Here is a 22196-nt window from a genome sequence, read left to right as displayed (position 1 = left end):
TAGTCACTATAAGAGCAAGTCTCAAGCAACCCTTTTTCGGCATCTACCAATCTCCAGAAGTGCCAGATACCAGGAGTTTTACTGTACTTGGAAATGTGTGTGCTCATGTATATCATTTCTGTGGATCAGTGGACAGGAGCGGGAACCTGGTTGATACATTAACTGGATGTGAATGCTGCTGGCAGGACCAGTATTTATGGATCTAACTTGCTTATTGGGCATACTGATCAGAATCAACTGTATCAGTGGGTGTGGAGTCTCATGCAGCCAAGACCAGGCAAAGCAAATTTACTTCCCCAAACGACACCAGGAAACATGCCATTAAGATGACACTAGCTTTTGATTCTAAATTTATTTATTCAATTGCTGTAATGGTGGCATTTGAACTCACACCTTGAATCAATAGTTCAGGCCTTCTGCACAGTAGCTCCTAGTTATTTAACTCCGATGCTACCATCTGTTATATCTTCCCTAACTCGTAACATTATTCCACAACTGCTGACCTGGTGAGATCATTTAAGTCAGCACATGCTAGGGTGTTTAATTGGCAACTTTCTCATCTGGATAAGTTGGTACCACATCAGCCAGAGTTCTTGGCTAGGGAGCACCAATAGGCGCTAACACACATTTATCTTAATACACTAATAATTGCGTTTAACCACGTCTCTAGCACAGAGTCACGAAAGCAATCCCTTTGAAAGCCAGGTTACCGATATCAACAAAGAGACTGGTGTAGTATGCTAACATTAACTGTGGTCCTGAACTTTTGCAGTCGGTTTCACTCGCATTGCAGACTGGGTGACCGTCAGCAATGATGAACGAGACACACTGGCAGTTTCCACAATCTCAATATCTTTGCAGGTGATACAGGCAATGAGCTTCTCTTGGGAGGCACTGGAGGCAAAAAAGAACTCATAAGAAATACCACCGAGGACAGCACCAAGGATGGGACCGATCCAGTACACCTGCAAGAACAATGAATAGAAAGTTCCTCTGAATATTATTCATATTCAACATACTATATGATGGCCTATCCATGCATGGGTTGCACCTGTCAATCTCCATAATGCTTTGAGCTCCAGAAAAAGATTATCACTTGAATCCACCTGTTACTAAACATTGTCAATCAAGTGCATATATCAACAATCACACAGAAAGATCTGTGTCAGAGCAAATGTGAAGAGCACTCACTCAATGTTATTGAAGTTGACCTGTGTTATGGGGATCTCTCAACAGATGGTATTTATTTGTTTCCATGACCTTCAAACGTTGTTTCATAGCCCATCAGTACAGGAGAGAAAGTCATAGCAAATCTGTTTTTTTATCTTGGGGAGCGCGGTCAGCGCAACACTGTTACAGCACCAGTGATCTGGACCGGGGTTTGAATCCCGTGCTGTCTGTAAGGAGTTTATACGTTCTCCCTGTGTCAGCGTGGGTTTTCCCCAGGGGCTCCGGTTTCCTCCCACCATTCGAAACGTACTGGAGGTTGTAGGTTAATTGGGTATAATGGGGCGAAATGCACAAAAAGGCCTGTTACTGTGGTGTGAAGACTGGACTTAAAAACCTATCAATTGAGGAAATATAGTGAAAAATAACAATAGCCCCCTGACTGCTGACCTGGTGAGATCAACTAAATCAGAGAACACTACAGTGAAAGTCCTAAAATCCAGACTGCTTGGGGATTGGGTCGGTCCACATTTTCCAGATTCTTGGGCAGTACTTTTAAAATTCAAATTTAAGGGGAATAAACAGGTAAATTTGGATAGTTTACTAACAAAACATTTTTTCATACAAAATATGAAGCTTAAAATACAAGTAAATATTTTTTCTTACATTTCTATGGCTTCCGCTTGGTCACTTGTTGCCGCTGTGCATTTGTGGTGCTCATGTGTATGCACGTGGACGTGTACAAAATTAGAGTTTTTGAGAAGTCCAGATTCTCGGGTGGTCCAGATTTCTGGAATCCGGATTTTTGGACTTTTACTGTATAACCTTTTGGCTTGAATGGAATTGAATTATCCGTTGAAATCACCAATGGAAACATCAGAGGTGATTTAAAAAAAAAAATAAGTGCCCCAAACGCTGGTGGAGAAGTAAGCACAGAAAACAGGCCATTTGGCACTAGGCTGAAACATCATTCCACTAATCCCATTGACCTGCACCCAGTCTATAACCCTTCAGACCTCTCCCATCCATGTATCTATCCAATTTATTCTTAAAACTTAAGAGTGAACCTGCATTTACCATGTCAGGTGGCAGCTCGTTCCACTCTCCCACCACTCTCTGAGTGAAGAGATCCCCCTAATGTTCCCTCTAAACATTTCCCCTTTCACCCTAAAACCATTTATTTATCTCTCCTAATCTAAGTGGAAAGAGCCTACTCGCATTTCCTCTGTCTATACTCCTCATAATTTGTAAACCTCTATCAAATCTCCCCTCATTCTTCTATGCTCCAGAAATAAAGTCCTAACCTGTTTAATCTTAACTCAAGTCCTGAAGACCTGGTAACATCCTAGTAAATCTTCTCTGCACTCTTTCAATCTTACTGATATCCTTCCTTTAGTTTGGCAACCAGAACTGCACACAATACTCCAAATTTGGCCTCACCAATATCTTATACAACCTCACCATAACATTCCAACTCCTGCACTCAATATGATTTATTAAGGCTCAGATGCCAAAAGCTTTCTTTACAACTCTGTCTACCTGTGATGCCACTTTCATGGAATTATGTATCTATATTTCCAGATCCCTTTGTTCCTCCGCACTCCTTAGTGCCCAACCATTTACCATGTATGACCTACCTTGGTTTGTCCTTCCAAAATGCAACACCTCACACTTGTCTGCATTAAATTCCATCTGCTGTTTTCTTGCCCATTTTTCCAGTAGGCCCAGATCCCTCTGCAAGCTTTGATAGTCTCCCTCGCTGCCCACAACATTAGTGACATCAACAAACTTGCTGATCCAATTTACCACGTTATCATCCAGATCATTGATATGGATGACAAACAACAATGGGCCCAACACAAATCCAAGGCACACCACTAATCACAGGCCTCCAGTCTGAGAAGCAACCATGCACTACCTCTCTCTGTCTTCTCCCATTCAGCCAATTTTGAATCCAGTTTACACCATCTCTATGGATACCCTGTGTCTGAACCTTGTGAACTAACCTTCCATGTGGGACCTTGTCAAAGGCCTTACTAAAGTCCATGTAGACAACATCCACAGCCTTTCCTTCATCTATTTCTTGGTAACCTCCTGAAAAAACTCTATAAGACTTGTTAAACACACAAAGCTGTTGGCATTACTGTTGACATATCTGCCACAGATCAGGAATTGAAAATGAAAGCAAAGTAAATGTTATTTTAAACAGCCTTATTGAAAGTTGCTCTTGACCAAAAATCTTTTTACATAATAGGCCATCACTATGTTGGCGGATGATCACTATTTCCTTCATAAGAACATCAGAAATAGGAGTGGTCCATTCAGCCCATCGGGCCTGCTCCACCATTCAGTGTGATCATGGCTGATCTGATGATGGGCTCATCTCCACCCACCTGCCTTTTCCCCATATCCCTTAATTCCCCAACTACATAAAAATCCATCCAACCTGGTCTTAAATCTATTTATTGAGGTTGCCTCCACTGCTTCAATGGGCAGTGAATTCCACAGATTCCCCACCCCCTGGGAAAAGCAGTTCCTCCTCATCTCTGTCCTAAATCTACTCCCCTGGATCTTGAGGCTATGCCCCCTCATTCTAGTCACACCTCTTCCTCGAAACAGTTCAAATTGTCTTTTGAACCCATTGTGGCAGCTTGATGCTTCTTCCCCGCTGCCATCAGATCCCTGAATAATCAATGAACCAAAGACACGGCCGCACTTTTCGTGTCCTGTATTGTTATTACTGTTTTAGTTTTGATAGTGATATTGTAAGATGGTTATAATATTTATGTTTGTTTGCTGCAAAACAGCAAATTATATGGCCTGTTCATGACAATAAATCCTGATTCTGATTCTGAAGAGCCCAATCACACTGATAGAGCCCAATCCAGGATTTAACCTGTCAAGTCAGTGACCTGACAGTCCAGTACTCCATCAAGGGTCGGTTTGATCCTTTGAGTGGTAAGATTTACTTCTTTACCAGCTTTGGAAATAAATTTTAATCAGTTCACAGTCTCACTATATTGAGCAGCATTCCACTGTCAATAGTTAGTAAAAGGGGCCAGGGATGGGACCTGAACAACCACGCAACCAGGTCTATTTGTGATGCATCTGATTTTTGCTGCGAGCTAAAGTGCGCTGATCTACAAAGTAGGAGAACTTCGTTTAAGACCAGAACGCCCTGCAAATAAATAGCACTGAATGAATTCCTGATATTCACACCAGGAATATGCCAATGGAACGAAAATGGAGTCTGTATGGCTGCAGAGACTGTGGAATGCTGGAGGTGAATTCACAGACACTCAGTGACTCTGGGGAGGCTCTCTTTTGCATCTCTTTTTCTGACTAAGGGGCGTCAGGCAATACTAATGGTGACTCTTTGCCTTACAGCAGACTAAAGGAAATTTTGTGTAATACAGGCCGAGTACCCCTTATCCAAAATGCTTTGGACCAGAAGCGTTTCAGATTTTGGAATTTTTTTGTATTTTGGAACACCATTTAAAAAATGCACTAAGTCACTCAGACTTAAAAGATACATTACGATACAAATATTTACATCTGCACAAATTAACTGAGGCAGACTTATATTGAAAAATCTACACTCAGTAATCCACTACTTACGTCTGCTACGTCCCGTTCTCCGATCGGGATTTCTGAACTCTATTATGGGACAACGGGAGAAAAAAGTTTCGGACTTTGGATTGTTTCGGATTCCGGGTATTCAGATAAGAGGTACTCAACCTGTAGCACATTTGCTGTTTTATTACATGACAATAAAAGAATCTTGATCTATTACAAAAGGCAGACGGCTTCTTTGGGAAACTGAGAGTAAAAGACATGTTGTTGGACTTTAACGTCTGGAATTTTACACGCTGAACGCTTGGTTGCTTTCTTAATGTCCCACTTCGGGGTGACTGCTCGTTGCATTTTCCTTTCCTGCACTCTTGCATTTCTGGTAGTGCATGATGAGAGGGAAAGTCCACCATCCATGCCCTCCCCAATAAGCATTTCCTGCCCACCTGCCACACCCCCCCCAATATATACACACATGTTCTTCCTCAAAGATTAAGGAGCAGTGTTCATATTGGGTGTGCATAAGGAGTCGGCGTATTTGAAGTCCTGCGCATGCTCTGTTTTTATGCATTTCATTTGCTGCAGCATGATTTCTAGATTGTGCGTTTCTGGACGTTTCTGGTTATTTGCTCACTGCTGTTTTGATGTCTACATTCTTGCTTTGCTATTGTGTAGGTATTGCGAGCAGACAATTTGCATTTAGCACCTTTTGCGAGCTTACAGCATCCTAAAGCCATTGAACTGCACTCATTGTTGTAACCCTGACACACACCAGTTGATTTGCACTTCATTAATATAATCTTGGCAGTGTAGCACCCATTCCCTTGTAAACCCCACATCATCCAACCAGATAGTGAAGAAAGAAAGATGATGAGAATGAAAGTGGGGCCGCTAAAGGATAAGGGAGGCAATATGTGCCTGGAGGTGGAGGAGGTTGGGGATGTCCTAAATGAAGACTTTGCATCAGTATTCACAAGAGAAAAGGTCCATGATCAGGGTGAGATCAGAATTGATCAGGCCTGTGTGCTGGACAATGTGGAGATTAAGGAATGGGAAGTATTTTTAAAAACACCAGGATTGATAAGTTTCCATGGCCAGATGCGATATACCCCAGGCTGCTGTGGGAAGTGAGGGAAGAGATAGCTGGGGCAGTAACTATCATCTTTGAATCCTCCTTGGCCACAGGGGAAGTGCCAAAGGATTGGAGAACAGGAAATGTAGTCTCCTTGTTTAAAAAAAGGAAGAGGGAGAATCGTGGGGATATAGACCAGTGAGTCTTGCATCAGTGATGTGGAAACTAATGGAGAGGATCCTTAAGGATAGGATCTGTGAGCACTTGGAGAGATCCAGTCTACTCAAGGATAGTCAGCATGGCTTTGTGAAGGGAAGGTCTTGCCTCACGAGCCTAATTGAGTTTTTTTTAGTTGATAACAAAAGAAATTGCTGAGGGTCGATGGTAGATGTGGTCTACATGGATTTTAGTAAGGCATTTGGCAAGGTCCCCCATGAGAGTCACTGGATCAGTGGAACCTTGGCTGTGTGAATAAAAATTGGCTTGTTGGGAGAAAACAGAGAGAAGTAGTGGACAGAAAATATTCTGTCTAGAGGTTGGTGACTAGCAGAGTGCCGCAGGAATCTGTTCTGTGACCCCTGCTCTTTGATTTTTATAAATGACCTGGATGTAGAGGTGGAAGGATGGGTCAGTAAGTTTGCAGATGAGACAAAGGTTGGAGGAGTTGTTGATGGAGCTGAAGATTGTCAAAGGTTACAAGAGGATATAGATAAGATGGAGAGTTGGGTAGAAAAGTGGCAGATGGATCTCAATTCAGATAAGTATGAGGTGATGCATTTTGGAAGGACAAACCAGAAGGCTGAGTACAGGGTTAATGGTTGGTTACTTAAGAGTGTGGATGAACAGAGGGCCTGAGGGTCCAAATCCATGCATCCCTCAAGGTCACCACACAGGTTGATAGGATAGTTAAGAAGGCCTTTGGGATGCTGGGATTCATTAATAGGGGGGATTGAATTCAGGAGTGGAGAGGTCATGTTACAACTCTACAAATCTCTGGTGAGATCACACTGAGAGTATTGTGTTCAGTTCTGGTCACCTCATTATAGGGAGATTCACCAGAATGTTGCCTGGTTTGGGAAACTAGTCTTATGAGGCAAGGTTAGCAGAGCTGGGACTTCTCTTTGGAGTGAAGGAGGGTGAGAGGAGACTTGATAGAGGTCTACAAGATTATGAGAGGCATCAATAGAGTGGACAGCCAGCACCTGTTTCCCAGGGCGGGAGCAGCAAACACATGTACAAAGTGAAAAGAGGGATGTTTAGGGGAGACATCAGGGGTAGGTGTTTTTCACAGAGAGTTGTGGGTGCCTGGAAAGCATTTCCAGGGGTGGTGGTAGAGGTTGGAACAATAGGGACACTTAAGAGACTCTTAGGCAGACATATGGATGAAAGGAAAATAGAAGGTTATGGAATAGGGAAGGTTTAGTTTTTTTTTGCTAGGTATATATAGGTCCACATAACTTCATGGGCCCAAGAGCCTGTACTGTGCTGTAGTATGTCTGATATATTATGGGAATCAGAATTCAAAACTGTGCATATTCTACAAAAGTAGGGAGGTTATAGAGTGCATTGGTGCAGCCACATCTGGAGTACTGTGTTCTGTATTGTTCCCTTATATAACAAAGGCTGATAATGTGGTGGGAGCAGTTCAAATGATGTTCACAACTAAAACGAAGATGTGAAGAAAGGTCTGAGCTGCTGTTGTAAATCTTTCCATAGAACCATAGAACATTACAGCACAGAAACAGGCCCCTTCGGCCCTTCTAGACTTTGCCAAACTATTATTCTGCCTAGTCCCACCGACCTGCACCCAGCCCACACCCCTCCATACCCCTCCCATCCAAAAACCTGTCCAAATTCTTCTTAAATGTTAAAATTGAGCCCACATTCACCACTTCAACTGGCAGCTCGTTTCACACCCCCACCACACTCTCTGTGAAGAAGATCCTCCTAATGTTCCCCCTAAACTTCTCCCTTTTCACCCTTAACCCATGTCCTCTGATTTGTATCTCACCTACTCTCAGTGGAAAAAGACAACCTACATTTACTCTAAAGATAGTCCCGAAATGGTCCAACTTAGGATTTTTCGAAGATATGATGGTTCAAATCTGTACTGTACTTCGAATTTTGACTTGGTGAGGAGTTCAGTGTCCCCCACAGCCCTGTATCAGTCCCCACACTGATCCCACTTCCCCACTCTCTCCCCACAGCCCTGTATCAGTCCCCACACTGATCCCACTGCCCCACTCTCTCCCCACACTGATCCCACTTCCCCGCTCTCTCGCCACAGCCCTGTATCTGTCCCCACACTGATCCCACTGCCCCACTCTCTCCCCACACTGATCCCACTGCTCCGCTCTCTCCCCACAGCCCTGTATCTGTCCCCACATTGATCTCACTGCCCCACTCTCTCCCCACACTGATCCCACTGCCCCGCTCTCTCCCCACAGCCCTGTATCAGTCCCCACACTGATCCCACTGCCCCACTCTCTCCCCACACTGATCCCACTGCTCCGCTCTCTCCCCACAGCCCTGTATCTGTCCCCACATTGATCTCACTGCCCCACTCTCTCCCCACACTGATCCCACTGCCCCGCTCTCTCCCCACAGCCCTGTATCAGTCCCCACACTGATCCCACTGCCCCACTCTCTCCCCACACTGATCCCACTTCCCCGCTCTCTCGCCACAGCCCTGTATCTGTCCCCACACTGATCCCACTGCCCCACTCTCTCCCCACACTGATCCCACTGCTCCGCTCTCTCCCCACAGCCCTGTATCTGTCCCCACACTGATCTCACTGCCCCACTCTCTCCCCACACTGATCCCACTGCCCCGCTCTCTCCCCACAGCCCTGTATCAGTCCCCACACTGATCCCACTGCCCTTTTTTGCCATATATAACCCCATTGTAAGCTGGGACTACCTATATCTATCTCCCTCATAATTTTGAATACCTCTCTCAAATCTTCCCTGATTCTTCTACACTCCAGGGAATACAGTCCTAACCTGTTTAAACTTTCCCTGGAACTCTTTACTTCTGAAATGTATTCAGCTTTCAAAATAGGTTGTGCTGCCAATCATTGTTTCTGAACTTGGAGGGAATATTTACCAGGATGTGACCAAGACTTGAAGACTGAGTTACAGGTTAAACAGGTTAAGACTTTATTCCCTGGACCATAGAAGAGAGAGGGGAGATTTGATTGAGGTATTTAAAATTATGAGGGGGATAGACAGAGTAAATGTAGATGGGCTTTATCCACTGAGGTTCGGTGAGATACAAACCAGAGGTCATGGGTTAAGGGTGAAAGGGGAAAAGTTTATGGGGAATATTACATTTAAATTTTAAATTAAATTTAAATTTAGACATACAGCATGGTAACAAGCCATTTTGGCCACGAGTCCATGCCACCCAGTGCATTTTTAACAGTGGGAGGAAACTGAAGCCCCCCATGAATGTACAAACACCTAACAGACAGCGCGGGATTCGAATCCTGGTTCCAATCGATGGTGCTGTAAAGGTGTTGCACTAACTGCTACACCAACTGTGCTGCCCACGAGGGGGAACATCTTCACATAGAGAGTGGTGGGTGTGTGGAGCGAGCTGCCAGCTGAAGTGGTGAATGCAGGGTCAATGTTAACATTTAAGAAGGATTTGGATAGGCCCATGGATGGGAGGGGGACAGAGGACTATGGGATGAGGCAGATTAATAGTTTAGCACAGACTAGAAGGGCAGAAGGGGCCTGTTTCTGTGTTGTAATGTTCTATGGCTCTCATATCATTTCATAAGAATTCTTGAGAGTGCCATTGTCATGGGACATTGCACAAAGTAGTTTTGAACAAGGGCAGAGATTTTCCTTTACATTTCTCTTGGAACATGGTATTGTCTGCTTGTGATGGGATGGCCAAGAGCACCACAGAAAACATCTACAGATGATAAGTAGTGGCCATGGGAAGCCTTTGATTTACCCAGTGATGCTCCCAGAATCCGGTGATTATTGCTGGTCCAAGCGATCTTGCGGGATTCAGGCTGCCACCTGAGAACTTTCCCTGGAGGACAAAAGCACAGACGTCAGCCAATGCCATTTCTCATCCATTGCAGCATTTGGCCGAGGCGAAATTCCTGCATTTCCTGCTTCAGCTGTCCACGACAGCCTGTCAAGAGGGGAGCCTGTCTGAATCTCTGCTCCAGACATTGCAAGAAAATAGTAATACTCCCCACTAAATCTGAGCCAATGTTAATGGCTGATCTGGAGGCCACTGCTGTTAAAAAGAAACAAGCAAACATTGTCAGATGAATCACCTGTAAAACACAAACGTCTGCAGACACTGTGGTTGAAGTAAAAACTCGATGATGGGGAAACTCAACAGGTCAAACAGTGTCCTTTATGTAGTAAAGATAAAGATACAGAACCAATGTTTCGGGGTTGGGCCCTTCATCAAGGTATGGACAAGATGTTGGCAGGTGCCTGAACAAAATGGTGTGGGGAGGGACAGGGGGAGGAGCACAGGCAGGAGGTAATAGGGAGGGAGGGCATAGCAGCAAATGGTGGGAGGGGGGATGGCTCTGTGAATGGAAAGTAAAGGGGGTGGAGAGATGGAGGAAAGAGACAGAGGGGAAAGGGAAGGGAGGGAGAAAATGTTTTTTCTGCCTAAGCACTCTTTAAGCCTTTCTGTCCGGGTACTCTCTAACCAGATGGCATTAACATCGATTTCTCTGGTTTCCGCTAGCCCACTCCCCGTTCTCCCTCCCCCTTCCATCTGTCTCCTTTCCTCCAGCTCTCCATCCCCTTTTCTCTCCATTCACTAAGCCGTCCTCCCTCCCCCTGTTTGCTGCTGTGCCCTCCCTTCCTTCTCCACCTATTACCTCCTGCCTGTGCTCCTCCCCTTGCCCCTCCCTCACCATTTTGTTCAGCCACCTGCCGACATTTTCTCACACCTCGATGAAGGGCTCAAGCCCGAAACGTAAGTTCTGTATCTGTATCTTTGCTGAATAAAGTTAATTGTTTGACCTGCTGAGTTTCTCCAGCGTGGTGTTTTTACATATGAATCACCTAATGTTTATAAAAATAAGTAAGTGTTCATTTAAACAGGAAAGTCTGAAGACACTGTGATTTGGTTTGGACAAAACATTGATTTTATCCCTTTGCTTCCTGTAGACACTGCACGACCTGCTGCACTTTTGTGCATTGCATAACTGTACATTTAATCACTGCCATGTCATGTAAACAGGACTGCCTGGCCAAATTTCCAGAGTGATGTGATTCAACCTCGAAATCATTGCAATCCCATTCTATTCTTGAAATACCCGGTTTTCATATGTGTAGTGCAGGAAAAGAAGCAGGTTGTTTAACACCATCATCGCCTCAAAACTGATCAGCAAACTCCCAGACCTGGGACTCAACACCCCACTGTGTAATTGGATCCTGGATTTCCTCACCTCCAGACCACAATCAGTGAGGATTGGTGAGAACATCTTCTTCACTATCTCCATCAGTACCGGAGCACCACAGGGCTGTTTTCTTCTTCTCCCCCCACCACTACTCTTCTCACTTTATATCTATGACTATGTGGCTCAAAACGACAATAACACCATCTGGAAATTTGCTGACGATACCATGGTAGTGGGTTGAATAAAGGAAGGGGATGAGTCAGGATACAGGAGGGAGATTTAAAACTTGGCTGAAGGGTGCACCAACAACAACCTCACAATCAATATCACCAAAACCAAGGAGCTGATTGTTGACTTCAGGAAGGGAAAACCAGAAGTGTATGATTCAATGATCATTGGGGATCAGAAGTGGAGAGGGTGAGCAAATTTAAGTTCTTGGGAGTCACTATCTTGGAGAATCTTTCCTGGACCCAACACACCAATGGCATCATGAAGAAAGCATGTCAGCACCTCCACTTCCTCGGGAGTTTACAGAGTTTGGCATGACATCGGAAACCCTGGCAAATTTCTAAACAGGTGTGGTGGAAAGTGTGCTGACCGGCTGCATCACGGTCTGGTATGGGAGCAACCAATACCCCTGAGGAAAGCCCTCCAAAAAGTAGTGGTCACAGCCCTCCCCACCATCGAGAACATCTACAGGGAACGCTGCCGTCGGAGAGCAGCAGTTATCATCAAGGACCCACCCCACCCAGCACACGCTCTGTTCTCGCTGCTGCCATCAGGAAAGAGGTGTCAGTGCCACAAGACTCTCACCACCAGGTTCAGGAACAGCTGCTCCCCCTTCACCATCAAACCCCTCAACACCAAACTCAATCAGGGACTCATTTAAGGACTCTCACATGTGCACTTTATTGATTTTTAAAATTCTCTCTGTATTTCACTATCAGATTATTTACATTCATTATCTGTTTACAGGTCTTTATTTGTTTACATGTTTATGCTGTATACAGTTTATTTTTCTGTCTTGCCCACAGCAAAAAAGAATCTCAGGGTTGTATATGATGTATGTGCTCTGACAATACATCTGAAATCCAAAATATGAATCTTGTTTGGGTCAACATTGCAGTTCAAAAGCCTTCAACTCATGACTCATCTGCTGAATGTTGAGAGCAGTGGTGGCCAAACTTGCTTAACGCAAGAGCCACATACAATAATCTTCAGGTGTTTGAGAGCCGCAAGACATGAAAATATTACATGCACGTGAGAGTAATTAGATGCATATTTTGTTACAAAAATGTCATGAATATTAATATATACATGTACATAATAATATTTATTCATGTACCTGTATGTAGTTTTTAAACTGCTAATTGGTATTAGTTTCAATAATCAAAAAGTACATGTTATTAGTCAAATTTTGTGGACCAATTTTTAGGCTAAAATTTAGGAGGTCGACTATTACCTGCATACTACTTTTGACCGCGGTAAGTACCTGTGTCGATTGGGGCATCGGAAGCTCGTATGGGCAGGCGGGGCTGGGTGGTAAGTCCGTGGTCAGGGCATTGAGAACTCAAATGGGCGGTGGGCAGCCGGAACAGGGTAATAAGTCCAAGTTTGGTGCATTGGGCAGGCGGGTGGGTGGGTCCTCAGCGAGTGTCCGCGGTTGGGGTGTCGGGAGCTTGGATGGGCAGGCAACTGGGATCCAGGCGAGAGTCCGTGGTCGGGGTGTCGGGACCTCTGCAAGCCGCACATTACATGTCAAAGAGCCGCATGTGGCTGGCCACCCCTGGCCTAGAGAGTTGATTGGTCTCTGAAAGCACCAAACAGTTGGACCTGCAGTGAAACTTGCCCACTCCATTACGAGAATTCATGACCCTTCCAATACAAGCAACATGGTTGTGTGATGGAGAGGGAGCCCTTTATGCTCAATGTGTCCACTGGTTAAGCAACAGATCATTGTGCCTCTTACCGATGCCAGGATTCCTGTTGCCAGGCTGAAGGCGATTGCCAGATGGCCAGGTTCTCCCACCTCCCTCCGCCGATGGTCACCCACAGCAAATATTGTGAAAACCAGTTGGAATGTGGCAAAAATCTCCATGGCCAAAGCTTGCCCAGCATTTCCTTCTTTGTTGATCTGCTTGGAAACACATGAGAGGTTACTCCAGCACACACCCTAAGGCCACCACCTTTACCATCGTGAAGAATAAGTACTTCCACTCCCCTCCAAGACACACCATCCCAATTTAGAAATACAGTAAAGCCTGTGGTATCCAGGACCTATGGGGATTGATAGATGCCGGTTGCTTGAGACTCACTCTTACAATGCCTAACCTGCATTAAGAATAAACTGTTTAAAAGACAAAAATACTACACTGAACAAACTACATTTGAATGAATATCATATTTGTTGGCGTAAAAGACAGTATTTGAATCTTAAAAATGTCATCCCAAATGTCATCTTATACGCCAAGTATAAAGTCAGAACCTTAACAGCGCTCCACCGTGAGGTCCATCTGCCAAGTACAACTGCCATCGGCTTTGTACCAGTATAAGTGGCCTGTTAAAGGAGCCAACGGTGTTATTTTAAAATATGCTAAGAGAATTTAAATCTTCACTGGGTAATTTGTTTTTAAAATATTGTGGCGCCAGTCAGTGGGATGGTTGGAAAAGGTCTATTGGGGCAGAAAGACTTGGAGTAGTGTTATACAGCGAGTATAGCACAAAACCTATATTTTAAGTGGAAATTCAAGGGGTTATCTTATACACGTCGGCTTATACACTGACGTATACAGTATATCAACCTTAAAACATTTTACGTTATTTTCAGTCACATTTTCCCGTCGCTGCATCTCCAGGTTCCTCCCCCTCCACAGAGCTTCCCAAAAGATGAACAATAACATTATAGATAATTAACCCCCCCCCCCACAATCTCCCCCAAGTTTACAGATAAAGCCTCTGACCAGAGCAACTCTTACTCAGCAGGGATAAGGAGACATTTTGAGAGAGTCACCCCAATGGGTCTTCATCCTGGGCGACCCCTGCCACTTTTTCACACAACTTTATTCAAACAAATGCTACAAGCAAAGCCCGACCAAGGCTCTCCCTCTGCTGGCTGGATATTGGCTCCCATAGTTACCAAAGATTTACGTGTTACTTCAGAGAACATTTACTTTTACAGTTTTAAACTTGCGAATTTTTTAACCTATTATTTTATTCTTATTTGTTTTAATTTTTATAATTTATTCCCTTGATTTATTGAGCCAGTTGCTTGAATTCTCGTTACCAGGGGTTTTACTGTTTATCACAGCTTCTTCACTGTCACTAGGTCTAATTCCTGGAATGTCCTCCCCAACAGCCCTGTAAAAGCTCCACAGGCACCTCACCCCAACCTTCTCAAATGCAATTAGTGAGGAACATTCATTGAGAAAACCATGTGTATTTTAGAATGTTGAGACTGTTACCTGGAATGCCAATCTCAGTCAGTAACAAGACAGTTTACTGCACTTTTGGAATTGTTTTCACAGACGTCAATGGAATGAATTTGGAGATGAAGTACAATGTCCTGATGTTACCACATCATTCACTTGGTGTTGCTGCCCAATGACAAATCTCTAGGTACTGTGACAGAATATGTTATATTTTATATTGTATATAGATATGTTTTAAAGGAGATAAATTGTGATGTGATTTTAGTGTAGGTCACACAAACACAAACACTTAACAAAACAGATCTCATTTAAAATGCCAGAGCTCTGCTCAAGCCAGACAGTCCAAGGTCCGGGTGCCTTTGCACAAACTTTGAAGAATGCCTATAAGGACTTCACAAGTAGGTGTTCATTGGACAAGCTGTGGAGCAATGGATTATTGTTTTGGAAAGCAACAGATGTACAAAGTCGGAGGATGGGGTCCAGTGCCGCAGTCTGAATGCAGTTGGCTGTTCTAAGAGGGTCATGTGGTTTTCTCTGTTTGTGTGTGAAAGAGAGAGAGAGAGAGAGAGAATTCAGTTCTACAGTTCAGCAGCAGGAGCTGGGACTGGAACAGGACAAGCTGGCAAGCTTGTGGAAAAACCGCATTTTGAAGACAGGTTGTGAGTTCTTCAATGGTCCAGGTTCGAATCCCACACTGTCTGTAAGGAGTTTGCACGTTCTCCCCGTGTCTACGTGGATTTTCCCCGGGGGCTCCGGTTTCCTCCCACCCTTCAAAAATGTTGTAGGGTTGTAGGTCAATTGGATGTAAATTGAGTGGCACAGGTTTGTGGGCCGAGAGGGCCTGTTACCGTGCTGGATGTCTGAATTTACAAATTTTAAATCTCTTTTTCTGTCTTAGCATGTTGTGATAATTTAATTCACACCATTGTAATTGGTGCTGCAGCAATGAAGTATTTTAGTACTTCTGTATATGACAATAAATGCGATCCCCAATCCCCACACTGGTTTCCTCCCACTTAGCTGGTTTCACAGTCAAAGAGGCTAACCTCACTGACGCCAATTACAATGAAGTCAGGTGAATTGTTTGATCTGGCTCTTCTCACCTGTAACTATCTGGTTAGCAACAAGCAACCAACTGGTAACCATTCTGCCATAAATCCAGGAATAAGACTCTCGTAAACTTCTACAGGTGGACCGTGGAGAGCATTCTGGCTGGTTGCATCACTGCCTGGTACGGAGGCGCCAACTTTCTGGCCAAGAATATCCTCCAGAGGGTTGTTAACTCTCCCTGCGACATCACAGGCACCAGACTTTGCTCCATCGAGGACATCGACATGAGGTGGTGTCTTAAAAAAGCAGCCTCTATCCTCAAAGATCCCACCAGGCCATGTCCTCTTTACTCTGCTACCATCGGAGAAAAGGTACAGGAGCCTAAAGACAAGCACTGAGCGGCACAAGGACACCTTCTTCCCCTCCGCCATCAGATTCCTGAATGGACAATAAGCCAAAGACACTGCCTGACTTTGAACTTTTCGTGCACTGTTTTTATTTATTCTGCAAGGTGGTTTATAGAAATATTTGCCCTGTGATGTTGCCGCAGAAGGACAAATTTCGTGACACGTTCAATACAATAAATCCTGACTCTGTGAGATTGTAAGAGTGTTCATGCCCTTGTTTTTGTTTATTTTCCATTTTGATGAACTGTGTGTCTTTTAGAAATGAACACAGAAACTCTGAGCGAATGTAGGAAGAGAAATGGACTTACCATGTTGACTAAAAGCTTTGGTGTTGACTTGACCGGAAGTGACATGTAGATTATTCCTGATCCAATCACGGCACCGAGGCATTGTGCCAGAAGATAGGACACAAACTGAAAAAAGTCCAGCTTCCTGGTGCACAAAAACGCAAGGGTGACAGCAGGGTTCATCTGCGCCCCACTGATGTCTCCAAAGCAGTGGGCCAGGCTGAGTGCCGAAAAGCCAGCGGCTACAGCCACCTGCATCAGGACTGGAGCTCCGTCTTCCTGGCCTGGGGTTGAGGCGCCCAGAATAACCGAGACGAGGACCAGGGAACCGACCAACTCTGCCAAGACTGAGCGCCAGAACCGACGACTCCTCAGCTCCTGAGGCAAAGGCAAGCAGTGTCACTGTGGATATCCTTTTCCCCTTTTAGACTTGATCTCCTTGCAGGGGATTAAAATTCATCCTCAGTCACATGCATGAGATGTACAATTCCAACCGCATAAACACCATAAAATCAGGCCATTGGTCTATCTCAGCATATATGCCCCACTTGAGTCTGCTCTCACCCCATCTCAACCAGCCTGTTCCACCCTCTTGCTTCCCAATTAACAGCAAACTCACCTTTGCTTCGCCACCAAGGTCAAATGATCTTCTCCATGCAACTTCCCTCAGTTGCCACTAATACCCAACCCAGTGACTTTCACTCTCTTTGCTAACACCTCATCGAAAACCTTTGCCCAACACCTCCAGCTCCTCCTCACAAATAAAACCCCATCTCTGTCATTTCCAGAATTTTCTCTTAGCCCTCCCCTCCGTCTCTTCCTTTCCTCTATTTCTCCTTCCCTCTAGCTCTGTCTCTTTCTCTTCCCCCTTTCCCTCTGTCTCCTTTCTTCCAGCTCTGCATTTACAGAGCTACCCCCCCCCCCCCCCCCCAGATCAATTCTCACCTGTCCTCTCCTGCCTTCCCATCCACATCCAATTATGGCCTTCAGCCCGTTGGCCTGTGCTCCTCCCCCTGCCCCTTCTCCCCTGCTCCCCCAGCCTTTCTGCTCACACCTTGAAGAAGGGCTCAGGGCCGAAACCTTGGTTATATATTGTTACCTCCTATGGTCGCTGTGTAACCTGCTGGGTTCCTCCTGCATTTTTTCATCTTTACTACAATTATGTCTGCAGACCTTCAGAAGCTTCACACTGAGGATGACTTGCTGCTGAGAACAGACATCTTCACTCGTGAATTCTGTGTCTCAGATGAAATCTGCAGTTTTTACCAGAAAACCCCAGTGTGGGCTTGTGATTCCATTGCCGAATATGTATCTTTATCGTTGCTCTATAAAGGACATGGTTCGACCAGCTGAGTTTCTCCAGTGTTGTGTTTTTACTTTGTGATTCCCTACATGGATTCTCCAAAGACTCCAGCAGATGTCCCTGGATTTCCATGCTGAAAGAGCCCTCAGATGGTGTTACTTATTACTTATTCATTCATGGGGTGTGAATATTCTTGCCTTCTTTCTCCCCTTTCTTGTTTCCCTCTTTCTCTCCGTGGATAGGTTCACAGAGGGCGTGCAGAGAGAAGTGGTTCCCAACCATGCATAGTTAAAGGAATCGAGGCAGTAAGTTAAGGAGTTGGACATGAGGAAGGAATTTTCACAGAGAGTGGTTCTAGCTTGGAACTTGGCTTGCCAAGGTGGTGCAAATGGGGGCCTTTGGAAGGGAAAAGGTCTGCAGGTCTATATGGGAAGAGCTGGGGAATGGGACTAAAATGACTGCTCGATAAGGAGCTGGTGTTGACCTGAATGGTTGAATTGAGATGATTTATTTTCTCTATTTTTCACCGTACAAGATGAAAACCATTACCCATGTAACACAGGGCTATTTTGCAGGAGGAATACACAGATTGATTTATGCCCACAGAGAAATAATAGGTTCTCTGTGATCATTACAGACCACAAAACTCCAAAATACTGTGCTCATGCTGATGTTTCCTGAACTCACATTGTGCAAGGAAAGGAGTCGTGACTAAACTCCTCACCATCAGCCCAATAGCAGCCGAGCATAAACAATGGGCTGCCCAGTTAGTGTAGCAGTGAGCACAACGCACATACAGCGCCAGCGACCAGGGTTTGAATCCTGTGCTGTCCGTAAAGAGTTTGTACGTTCTCCCCATGTCTGTGTGGGTTTTCCCCGGGGGCTCCAGTTTCCTGTCACCGTTCAAAAGTGTACCAGGGGTTGTAGGTTAATGGGGTGTAAATTGGGCGGCACGGGCTCGTGGGGCAGAAGGGCCTGTTACCGTGCTGTATGTCCTTAGAGCATTCAAACAGGAGACTGATACCATCTATACAATGTCTGCATCCATCTGAGAACTTGCAAATGAACACCAGCTTCACCATGACCACAATATTGCGGTTAGCAATTTAATAGCAAGCTTGTTAAAGTTGGACGAATCAGTTGAATTCATTTCCAGCATCTGCCCACGAGAGGGACCATTCCAAATAACAGCCATTTGATCTCAGGCAAAGCCATATTGTTTGATCTGCGCACTACATACAGCATAAATGGATGTGATGTACATATTTAGTGATCTTATAGAAAGACACCTATCTAAGAATGGATAAGCATGAATTCAGGGACATTATATTTATTTACACCATCAATCTGTCAATCACTTGTGCTTTTCCTGGTATTAAGTTATTTCAATATCTCCATTTCCTTAATAACATTGTTTTTAATCTCTTCTAGTTACACTTAACGTAAGTTTTAACATTCATCGATCATCTTACCCATCTGCTCTTGTTTTCAATCCATTTGTCCTCAAGCAGCAGTAACTAATTTTCATGATCCTTTGATGTAACTTTACTTGTTTGCTCCATCCATCAAGGTTTTTCCACCTTAATCTGCTTCACTAAAACGTATCTCCGGGCAGTTAATCTGCCTCGCTAAAACGTATCTCCGGGCAGTTAATCTGCCTCGCTAAAACATATCTCTGGGCAGTTAAAAAATACAAATTTAAAGCTATAATCTACAGACAAATAGTGAGCACTTCAAACCACTTGAATGAGATCATTGCGAATCCTACGTCAAACCAACTGTGAATTACCTGCAGCTGACTATTTCTCCGATTGATTAGGGAGAGGAGAGCCATACCCCATTTCTTACCTCTTGGATGGACATGCTGCCTGTGGCTGGGAGATGCTTCTTTCTCCTGGCTAATCCAACTCCAGAATATTTTTCAGAGCTGTGTTTTTCAACCACAAGGGACTCCCAAAGAGCTTGAGAGTGGGACAGACCTATTACTTGCAAAAGAGAGAAATTAATCCATTGAATTCAGCATCGTAACCTCCTCCTCCACTACTCCACCCCCACCCCACGAAGCGGCATTGATTTGAAGATTACAGTTTGACTCTGATTAGCTTAGTATTGATTGGGTTAATATTATCAGAACTGCTTTGTAAAAGTGACAACAGTGTTGATTATTAATGTGACAGACCTGGATGAAAAACAACACAATGGAGCACTCAAGCCCCATCGATGGTACAGTTCCTTTTACACCTCCCCCCCCTCCCCACCAAAGCTAAACAGCTCATGCCTATTCCCAGCACATCTTCAGACAACGTATGCACAATGCTGGCACCCTGTCATGTCCCTGTCTTGTCACTGCAATTCCCATTGGTGTTGGTGGAGGATGATTGACCAAAGTCTCATGTCCCTCTTCTGCCCTCTGACACCGCAGAAGATGCTCCACTTGCGCCCACACCTCCTCCCTCAGCACCATTCAGGGCTCATAAACAGTCCTGTCAAGTGAAGCAACATTTTTCTTGTGTATCTACAGGACTGATTTACTACATCCGGTGCTCCCTTTGTGGTCTTCTCTACATCGGAGAGACCAGACGCAGATTAGGAAATCGCTTCACTGAGCACCTTTGCTCTGTCCGCATCAGTGACAGGGACCTCTCAGTGTCCAACCAGTTCACTTCTGTCTCACTCCCATCCTCACATGTCTGTTCATCACCTCGTGCACTATCCCACTGACCACCCATAAATTGGAGGAACAATGAGGGCAGCACAGTTGGCGTAGCGACTCTACAGCACCAGCAATCGGGACTAGATTCAAATCCCACGCTGTCTGTGAGGAGTTTGTATGTTCTCCCCGTATCTGTGTGGGATTTCCCCAGGGGCTCCAGTTTCCTCCCACCCTTCAAAAAATGTACAGGATAATTGGGTGTAATTCAGCAGCACGGACTCGTGGGCTGAAATGGCCCTTTACTGCGCTGCATGTCTAAATTTTAATTTTTTTTTAAAAAGCACCTGATTTTCCGTCCAGACATTCTCCAGCCAGATGGCATTAACATCGACTTCTCTGGTTTCTGCTATCCCACTCCCTGTTCTCCCTCTCTTCCCCGTCCCTCTGTCTCCTTCCCTCAGCTCTCCCATCCCTTTCCCTCTCCATTCACAGAGCCACCCCCCCTCCCCCTGTTTGCTGCTGTTCCCTCCCTCCCTTCTCCACCTATTACCTCCTGCCTGTGAGACTGTGCTCCTCCCCCCCCCCACCTTTTTGTTCGGGCGCCTGCCGACAGCTTTCCACACTTTGATGAAGGACTCAAGCCTGAAAGGTGGATTATACATATCTTTCTTCTTTGGCTTGGTTTCGCGGACAAAGATTTATGGAGGGGTAGTGTCCACGTCAGCTGCAGGCTCGTTTGTGGCTGACAAGTCCGATGCGGGACACAGGCAGACACGGTTGCAGCGGTTGCAGGGGAAAATTGGTGGGTTGGGGTTGGGTGTTGGGTCTTTCCTCCTTTGTCTTTTGTCAGTTAGGTGGGCTCTGCGGAAACCAGAGCCCCCGGGAAAAACCCACACAGACATGGGGGGCACATACAAACTCCTTACAGACAGCCCAGGATTCGAACCCTGGTCCTGATCGCTGGTGCTATAAAAGCTTTGCATGAACTGCTACACCAACTGTGTATCTTTACCTTTGCTAATATAACAGACACTGTTTGTCCTGCTGAGTTTCTCCAGTGTTCTGTTTTTACTGACACTGGGCATCTGCCTTGGATGGCCGATAGTCTGCAGGAAAGAAGACTTGATGCTAGCGTTCAGATGGATGAACACCTGGAGGAAGGCCGTCCACATCGTATCACTCCACAATTGGATGTTGAAAGGGGCACCATTATCCAATTCAGCTCACATAGCCAGTGCAACATATGAGAAGCTAAAAGAAGAATTTACATTTTGTCCACTTTTCATGACTTCAGGATGACCAAAAGCACTTTACGTCCAGTTAATTGCCTGTGAAGTGCATTCACTGTTGGAAGCACAGCAGCCAATGTGTGCACCAGCGAAACAGCAATGCTAGCATGACCTGAGTGGGATATTGGGAATCAGTAAAAACGCAGTAAATGCTGGAGGAACTCAGCCATTCTCACAGCGTCCATAGGAGGTCGAGATATATTACCAACATTTTGGTGTACAGAGCTGAGGCGCAGTCGCTAACGGACTGGTGCAGAGCCAACAACCTGTATCTGAATGTTAATAAAACAAAAGAGATTTTGTCAGGAGGGCACGGGGGGTGGGGGGGGGGGAAACCACACTCCGCTGACCATTGACGGCTCCACCGTTGAGGTCATTGTGATTATCAAGTTCCTTGGAGTGCACTTAGCAGAGAATCTCACCTGGTCCCTTAACACCAGCTCCATAGCCAAAAAAGCCCAGCAGCGCCTCTACTTCCTGCGAAGGCTGAGGAAAGTTAATCTCCCACCCTCAATCCTCACTACATTCTACAGAGGATGTATCAAGAGCATCCTGTGCAACTGCATCCCCGCCTGGTTTGGAA

The 22196-nt window shown here is 45.1% G+C and overlaps 1 protein-coding gene across 1 annotated transcript; it reads right to left on the bottom strand.

The window, feature by feature from the left end:
• Positions 1-568: 568 nt before the first annotated feature.
• On the bottom strand, positions 569-22059 carry LOC138746625 (uncharacterized). The gene is made up of 11 exons (XM_069904915.1): positions 21964-22059; positions 21337-21475; positions 19520-19656; positions 18751-18830; positions 18396-18564; positions 18221-18293; positions 17468-17603; positions 16390-16765; positions 13166-13330; positions 9774-9854; positions 569-965 (listed from the first exon to the last, which is right to left on the bottom strand). The coding sequence occupies exons 1-11, from the start codon at positions 22057-22059 to the stop codon at positions 747-749; spliced, it is 1671 nt and encodes a 556-aa protein (XP_069761016.1). The 3' UTR covers positions 569-746.
• Between the last annotated feature and the right edge of the window lie 137 nt (positions 22060-22196).

Source organism: Narcine bancroftii, chromosome 12 (assembly GCF_036971445.1).
Source record: "Narcine bancroftii isolate sNarBan1 chromosome 12, sNarBan1.hap1, whole genome shotgun sequence".
Classification (NCBI taxonomy): domain Eukaryota; kingdom Metazoa; phylum Chordata; class Chondrichthyes; order Torpediniformes; family Narcinidae; genus Narcine; species Narcine bancroftii.
The sequence above is the reverse complement of the archived record's forward strand: the minus strand, read 5'-3'. Positions and strand labels throughout refer to the sequence as shown.

Excerpts from the sequence above, each read along its gene's own strand:
- LOC138746625 (XM_069904915.1), bottom strand. The coding sequence starts at position 22,059 with ATGGAGCTGGTGTTAAGGGACCAGGTGAGATTCTCTGCTAAGTGCACT. Across the intron at positions 19,657-21,336 it reads TGTCTGTTATATTAGCAAAG|TAATAGGTCTGTCCCACTCT; the intron begins GTAAAGATACAC and ends CTCTTTTGCAAG. Across the intron at positions 9,855-13,165 it reads CAACAGGAATCCTGGCATCG|GGAAAGTTCTCAGGTGGCAG; the intron begins GTAAGAGGCACA and ends TTTGTCCTCCAG.